Genomic DNA, 8,385 nt, shown 5'->3' on the forward strand with positions numbered 1-8,385 from the left:
TTTGCAAGATTACATGCTTTTGTTTATGTCAAAGCCATCCAATTCATATCAATTGAAATACTTTTTACCCTCTGTCACCTGAAGCTCAAAGATGTGTGAACCAGCTGATATGATTTGAAGTGAACTGTCGTCAACGCTCTACGATGTGTATGTGTTGGCCTATCTAAAATTTTATATCGTATAAAAGCTGTTGGCGCAACACAATTCTTATCACAATTAATTGAACATTCAGCTCAGTTACATTTAGTCCTATTTTAAGGGTCTACACAAATCAGTATCAACGAAATGGCATTCAAGGTAGGCAAATTACAAAACGAAAAAAAACAAGTGAAGGATACCCAACCGATAAAGTGTGAAAGGCATCATAAATCTTCCAGATAATGTCAACAATGGATAATTTTTAAAGATTTGTATTTGATGATGATTTTTTTCCATTTTAGTTCGTCGCTATCTTTGCCCTGCTCTCAGTAGCCAGTGCTGGCATCGTCCCAGCTGCTCAAGTTTACCATGCTGCTCCCGCTGCTGTGGTCAAGACCGTAGCTCCGGTGCATGTTGCTGCCCAGCCCGTGTATACCAAGGCTGCTGAAGAATACGATCCCCATCCTCAATACAAATACGGTTATGATGTTCAAGATTCCATCTCTGGTGACTCCAAGAGCCAAGTTGAAGAACGTGATGGTGATGTAGTGCGTGGTGAATACTCTTTGATCGATGCTGATGGTTTCAAACGTACTGTCCAATATACCGCTGATCCCATCAATGGTTTTAACGCTGTTGTCCACCGTGAACCTTTGGTTGCCAAGACTATCGTCAAGACCGTTGCTCCAGTTGCCACCTATGCCGCCCCCGCTACTGTAGTCAAGTCTGTGGCCCCAGTTGCTCACTATGCTGCCCCAGCCTACAGCACATACTCTGCCCCAGCTGTTGTTAAATCTGTTGCTCCAGCTTACACCAGCTACTCAGCTCCCGCTGTTGTCAAATCTGTTGCCCCAGCTTATGCCACCTATGCTGCCCCAGCCACTTATGTTGCCCATCATTAAAAGCCAAATTCGTAAATATATATTATACATGTTCGATACGTATTAGATTTGTAAAAGTTGTTGTTGATTTAATAAATTATTTGATGTTTTAAAATTAAATATTTCCTACATTTGGTCAGAACCATTTGTTAACAGTTTTGCTTAATAATATTTTGGGAAAGAGATTAGCTTTGGTTTCCTCATGCAGTTTACAATTTTAAAAAAGTTTGTTTCTTAAGTCTTTTGTTTGGAAAAGGGATTTGCTTTGGTTTCATTATGGAGTTTATAAATTGAAAAAGTTTGTTTCTTAAGTCTTTTGTTTATGCCAGGCTTTATTGTTTGAAATCTTTTATATGAAACTTTGGTGGACATGAAGATCTCCCCTCTATTGGGGAATTGTGTTGATACAATGCTGAAAGGTCGGATTATCAACTCTTCCTTAGGAGAACACTCGATTAGGAAGATTGCGATAAGAGGAACCCCGCAAAGAGGGGCTCTATTCCCTATTTTGTGGCTTCTGATTATCAATGTGATTCTCAGGTCTTTCGACAAGGATGGGGTGAAGGTCTTTGGTTCTGCGGATAAAGTTTGTTTAGGAAGCATTGATGAAGCTGTATGGATGGGTGATCGCCAATGAGCTTGGCTTTCACCACAGACATACCGGTCTGGTATTTTCCACCAGAAGGTGAAAGCTGAGTTCTTTCGGGGGACTATTTCTATCTCAATAGGCAAAATACCTGGGAGTGATTCTTGAATGAGGTCAAATGTATTTTACTCCTGTCGCAACTCAGTAGCAAGGATTTTTGGGCTTAGGCCGGGGACGGTACTGGGATGGTGGTTCCGTCGATTCTCACCTGAAGATGTCTGGTGTGGCATTGGGCTTTAGACAACTGTGCCCTCCGCAAGATGGTCGTAAAAGTACAGGGTACCGCGGCGGTGCTAGTCTCTGAAACAAGGTAGGTGCTAAGTGTCGTGCTCTCTTCCAGACCTACACACCTGTATGTTGGGTGTGTGGTCATGAAGATATTTCTTGCAAGAGGAGAGTCGGGCGCTCTCAAATTTTGGGCATTCTTCTGTTCTGCTGGAAGATGCCGATGTAGTGTATCATCATGCAACATGAGCGATAGATAATTTGCCAGAGGAGTCTATGCAATCAGTACTGTCCGATTCAAGTCACAGCTCAGTGATAAGGAGCCTCCTTTTAATAGCCGAGACCGAACGGCGTGCCCCAATGTGACACTTTTTTGTGGAGAAGTTTTTCATGGCTGACATACCAAGTGGTACTGTACCCCACATATGACGCCAAAATTAGGAGGGAATAACCACAGCTGAAATTTTTTTTTCTGATGTTCTCGCCAGTATTCGAATCCAGGCGTTCAGCTTCATAGGCGGACGTGCTAACCTCTGCGCTACGGTGTCCTCCAATATAACATTTATAACAGAGCACGTCATAAAAATACGGAAGATTATTGGGAGAACAGGTTAAGGCTTTTAATGAAAACCCATTTTCCACTTTAGCTTTATTACAGAAGAAGGCCGACTATCTGGCGCCCCATCGGGCCAAAATTTTAACAGCGTGCCTAGGACTTGCATATACTCCGAAAGTCTGACAGGAAGCAAGTAGTGGTGGTGCTTATACCCAGCCCCAGCAAGGCAAGTTATACGACACCAAAGGCCTACAGGCCTAAAACCTTACGTCCTTTCTACTCAAAAACATGGAACGCGTTGTGGATACCATGATAAAGAGTAGGACATCCAGCGAACTTTTTAAATACAAACAGCATGGAGACTGCCCTGCATGAGGTTGTGCATAAAATAGAAGAACCCCTCGATACCAATATGAATACACTGGCGGTATGCATTGACATCAAGACATCAAGGGGGCTCTTAACAATGTGCGGTGGATCAGGTCCTTAGAGACTGGATGAACCATATGCTAAGGAACAGATGGAAAAATTTTGGATCTCATGACATGAATATAAGTGGCACAGGGTACGCCACAGGGGGCATTTTATCGCCAATCCTAGGATGAGACTGAGGAAGGATTTGACTTAGGAGTGATATTGAACAGGAAACTGAATTGGAAGTGTCATATTAAGGAGCGTACCAAGAAGGCTCAAAGGCTCGAAATGAGGCCTGAATCCGAGGATAGTTCACTGGCTCTCCATGAGCGTGAATAGACCAATACTTAGTTACGCCTTTGGTGAACTGCGATGGAGAAAAAGAATAACGATAGATTAATACAACAGATTTAGAGAATATATTGTGTTGGCATAGACGGAGAGATGAGGACCACGCCCACTAGGGCACTGGACTCTAGATATCCGACCCATAGACATGCAGATTAAGTGTAAGGCAGCCATTGCGGTTATGAGACTTAAGGCGATGGGAGAATGGAAAGAGGATAGAGCATTATACCATTGCGGTATAATCAAAGCAATGATAGGAAACTTGGAAGGAATGGAAGAAGTTTCCGATCGGATATCTGACACGATACTTGTGGTTGAGTGCGAGCAATGTTGCCAGCGGCACAGTATTGTATTGACGAACCCTAGTATTGACATCTGGAATATCATGTTACAAGGTTGGACCAAAGCTAGAGAACAGAGTGGGCCTGAGGGTCCACATTGAGAATCTAGGGACTGAAATCAATTTCAGACTGCCTGACCATAATACAGCCCTGCAGGCGGAGATGCGGGCGATCACGGAATGCGTGAGGTGGTGTAGTGCTAAAGCGAGCACGTCGAGTGTGAACATTTTTACGGACAGTAAACTGGTCATAAGGGCAATAACATCAAGGACCGTAATTTCACGAACTGTCTTGGAGTGTACGAAGGAGATTAACGCCTTTTCCGAGAATGCCACGATTCACTTCGTTTGGGTGCCGGGCCACAGCGGAGTAGGGGGGAATGAAAAAGCAAACGATTTGGCTGTGAAGGCCAGAGGACTGCCGTCAAAAAACTTGATTAACCCGACCACCTTTCGGGTCGACGCAGTCCCAGTTAAGAGCTTGGGCTACGAACGTGCATGTAACACTGTGGAACAACGAAACGGTTGCCAGGACGACGAAAATCCTATGGGGAGATCCGGATTGTGAAATAACGAGGCTATTATTGAAAAGAAGCAAGTAGGAGGTCAGTAAAGCTCACTTATGCAAAATCGGTGTGGCAAATGATAGCATGTGGAGAAGATGATGAAACGTTGGAGCATTTCCTTGTCATTGCCCGGCTTTCGCCACTGAAAGACACCTGCACTTAGGTGGGGACACAATACCAAACATAAACCGACTAAGGGGCTTGGTATGGAAAACAATTAGGGATTTGTAAGCAGCCCGGAATTCCTGACATACATTTTCGTTCTCGTGGTTAATTTTTGGTATTTAAAGAGCACAACAAGCCGATTACTGATTTAGGTGTATGTTCATATTGGTATAGGGCGGATTAATATCCGCACCCTCTTTTCAACCAATATTAATATAACCCATCTTACACATGTATAGATAATCCGACGCAGGCTAATCTTTAGATTTTTCGAACTCTTTGATACCAGTCCTTACACAATACCAGTTCTCTATATATCTCACAATGACCTTTAACTTGAGGAAATCATTAGATCAACTCTTATCCTTTCTGAATATCCACCGGCGCGAGTAGAAGCCATTTCGATTTCTCTCCCCCATATACCTTTTGCATCACATCCCAAATCGAATAAGTATTATGTTCTACAGCCAGCCTGGAAATGACTCCAGTTAATCTGCTTATATTTAGGGAAATCACAGACCAATTCGGACAATTCTTTGTAAGGATATCGGAAGTTGTAACATAAGAAATGTGACCTCTAGAAGCATAAGAAGTCATTTAAAAAGATCGGTTTACCCTAAAGCTATGGTGAATTATGTGTATATTTGTACCATCCTTGGCATAGATGTTGAAAGTCATTCAGTCGAATCGGATAGGAATGGTTCAATCTAGGATGCAACTGGATTTGTTTCTCTATTCTGTTGTCGTTGAAATGGAGCATATGGTTTAAGTCTCGGGTATAACTTGTTATTATGTTTAAAAATCCTACAAATCACCTCTTCCTTGCACAAGCTGAATGTCATAATAGTCGCAGTATAGCTGTCATGCTATCAGTGACAATGGATTGCCCTGTGCCGGTAAGAAACTTAATTTACCTCTAATACTGTTATAACTTTGTATCCTGTCAGTGTCCCTGCTCGGGCGCCACTCTTAATTCGAAATTCGTTTGTTGGCTGGAGTTACAAATAGATTTCAATCGTAGACTATTGGGTGCTCCCAAGGAGATTATGTGATGATTATCTCTCGTTACATTGTGCGAGCTGCCACACATCTAGTGAAACACTGTTCTTTTTCTATTAGACTACTCATATGTGGTATGTTGTACCACCGATCTTTAGTATATGTTAATCTAATGAGTTAAGGTTTTCCTAAAAACAACCGAGAATTTTTGCATATTTTGCACATGATCAACAAATTTATTCTTGGTTCTAAAACTAAATTAACAATTTAAGCCTAAGAAAAGCTTCAGTCATCACAACATGGAATCTATTTTCCTCAAAAATGGCTTTTAATGGTGAGCAACGTAGCTGGCTGGAGCAGAGTAGGTGGTATAAGCTGGAGCAACAGATTTAACCACAGCAGGTGATGAGTAGGTGGTGTAGGCTGGAGCAACATGTTTGACAACAGCGGGAGCTGAGTAGGTGGTGTAAGCTGGAGCAACATGCTTGACAACTGCGGGAGCAGCATAGGTGGCAACTGGAGCCACAGTCTTGACAATAGCCTTAGCAACCAAAGGTTCACGGTGGACAACAGCATTGAATCCGTTGACATCATCGGCGGTGTATTGGACAGTGCGTTTGAAGCCATCAGCATCGATCAAAGAGTATTCGCCACGAACAACATCACCATCGCGTTCTTCAACTTGGCTCTTGGAGTCACCGGATACAGAGTCTTGCACATCATAACCGTATTTGTATTGGGGATGGGGATCGAATTCATCATCAGCCTTGGCATAAACGGGATGGGCAGCAACATGTACGGGAGCTACGGTCTTGACCACAGCAGCGGGAGCAGCATGGTACACCTGGGCAGCGGGAACAATACCAGCACTGGCGGCAGCTACCAAAGCCAAGAAAGTTACAAACTAAAAGGAAGAAAGAATTTCATAAATAAGTTTTTTTTAACAAAATGACTCAGCAAGAGTTTTCTAGAAGTCTTACCTTGAATGCCATTTTGGTTGAGCAAAAATATGAAGGTGACTGAGACTTTTTTGTGATATTTGTGTTAACACTTTAAAGTGATAATGTGCTATGTTGTTGAAAATTCATATTGCCGTCGTTTTTATACTGAAATCTTTGTTACGCATTTTTTTTCATTAATCTGCCTCCTAAAGGTAACTACTGACCTGAACTGGTTTAGGAGCTGCCACAACAAGTGCACAACAGTCTATACAGACTCAATTATTCTGCTCAACTTCAATTGTTATTTGGTCAAAGAAATAAAAACGTTTTCTTTATTTCAGTTTGTTTACCAAACATAAGAGCAGGGCAAAGGCCCTTCCGCAGCCAAATGAGTGCAATTATTTAAAAACATAATGCGGCACAGTTATTTTTTTTTTTTTTGGGAGACATAAATCTTGTTATCCATGAAATGAGCATTTATTTCGAAAAGTAACAACTTGTCTAAAAGAATTTCTAAACAATTATTAACTGACCTAAGTCAATGAGGAATTTTGGAAGGCCGTTGTTCTTTAATTTATGTTAGGTGCATTGATAAATCAAAAGATCAGTTACATATCATATTTTGTAATTAAGACCTGGGCGACGTAGGGGATGAGGTCAATCTTGGCTTCTCTTCCATCTCAATTGCGAGCACTGAACTCCGCGTGATGTCACATGGGGTAAATACTTTTAACATTCGTTATAGGCAGTGAGCTAACATGTGCCGGGATGTCCATATGTAGAGATGGGTTTCTACCGGCTATATACCCAACGCTTGGGTAATTATTTGGGTGTTTATAATTTTGGAGATATCTTGAGTACAAAAATATTTTCCAAACAATTTTGAATGATTTCGTATTCTTCGTATATAAATTTGACCTTCTCATCTCATTTGGTAATTTTTTCATCCGATTTTGATGAAATTTGGCACAGTGAGTTCTGCTAGACACCTACCTATTTCTATGAAGTGCGATTCAGATGGGTTTTTATTTGGATATAGCTGCCCTATAGACCGACCACCCGATCTCCTGATATAAGGTATTGAAGATTCATATGAAGATTCATTTGTACCCGAATTCGATCAAATTTGGCACAGTGTGTTCTGGTAGACCCACATCCTATGTTCATCCTATTTTGATGAAATTTGGCTCAGCGAGTTCTGGTACCCCTCTTAACCTTTTTGTTGAATATCGTCCAGATCGGACCATATTTAGATATAGCTGCCATATAGACTGATCTCCCGATATAGAGTATTGAGCCCATAGAAGGAACGTTTTTCATCCGATTTTGGTAACCTTTAAAACAGTTAGTTTTGATAGACCTCTACACCTGTTTCTTGAATATCGTCTAGATCGAAACATATTTGGATATATTTGCCATATAGACCGATCTCTCGATAGATAGTATTGAGCCCATTATCAAAATGCGTGGTCTGTTAAGATAGTACGCTTTTTCCAATGAGCGACAAAGCTCATTTTTGGGTCAAAGGGTACTTAAATAAGCAGAATTGTCGATTTTGGAGTGAAGATCAGCCAGAAGCATTGCATGAGCTACAAATGCATCCAGAAAATGTCACAGTTCGGTGCGATTTATGGGGTGGTGGCATCATTGGATCGTACTTCTTCAAAGATGATGCGTATCGTAACGTAATTTTGAATGGTGAGCGCTATCGTGGGATGATATCCAAGTTTTTTTTTGTCCAAAATGCAAGAGTTTGACTTTCATGACATGGGGTTTCAACAAGGCGGTGCCACATGTCACACAGCACGTGTAGCAATGGACTTATTGGAAGGCGAGTTTGGTGAACATTTTATTTCATTTTCGGGACCGGTTAATTGGCCGCCTAAATCGTGCGATTTAACGCTTTTAGACTGTTATTTGTGAGGCTCTTGCCTACATAGACAAGCCCGTTTCAATTGACGGGAAGTCATTATTGAAGAATTTATTCGTGAGATACCGGTCGAAATATTGGATATGCCAAAATTGGACTAAGCGGATAGACCATTTGAGGCGCAGTCACGGTCAACATTTGCATGAAATAATCTTCAAACATTATAATATAACCCGTACTATCGATGCAAATAAAGATTTCATGCATTTTTCTGAATTTTATGTATCTTTTTAGGA

The 8,385-nt window shown here is 41.4% G+C and overlaps 1 protein-coding gene and 1 pseudogene across 1 annotated transcript; one reads left to right on the forward strand and one right to left on the reverse strand.

The window, feature by feature from the left end:
• Positions 1 to 285: 285 nt before the first annotated feature.
• On the forward strand, positions 286 to 1,139 carry LOC106086478 (larval cuticle protein A2B-like). Its single transcript, XM_013251166.2, has 2 exons — positions 286 to 297; positions 441 to 1,139. Exons 1-2 carry the CDS (start codon positions 286 to 288, stop codon positions 1,038 to 1,040), a joined length of 612 nt encoding a protein of 203 aa, XP_013106620.2. The 3' UTR covers positions 1,041 to 1,139.
• A 4,344-nt stretch (positions 1,140 to 5,483) lies between these two features.
• LOC106086481 (larval cuticle protein A2B-like) lies at positions 5,484 to 6,270 on the reverse strand (annotated as a pseudogene).
• Between the last annotated feature and the right edge of the window lie 2,115 nt (positions 6,271 to 8,385).

Source organism: Stomoxys calcitrans, chromosome 2 (genome assembly GCF_963082655.1).
Source record: "Stomoxys calcitrans chromosome 2, idStoCalc2.1, whole genome shotgun sequence".
Classification (NCBI taxonomy): domain Eukaryota; kingdom Metazoa; phylum Arthropoda; class Insecta; order Diptera; family Muscidae; genus Stomoxys; species Stomoxys calcitrans.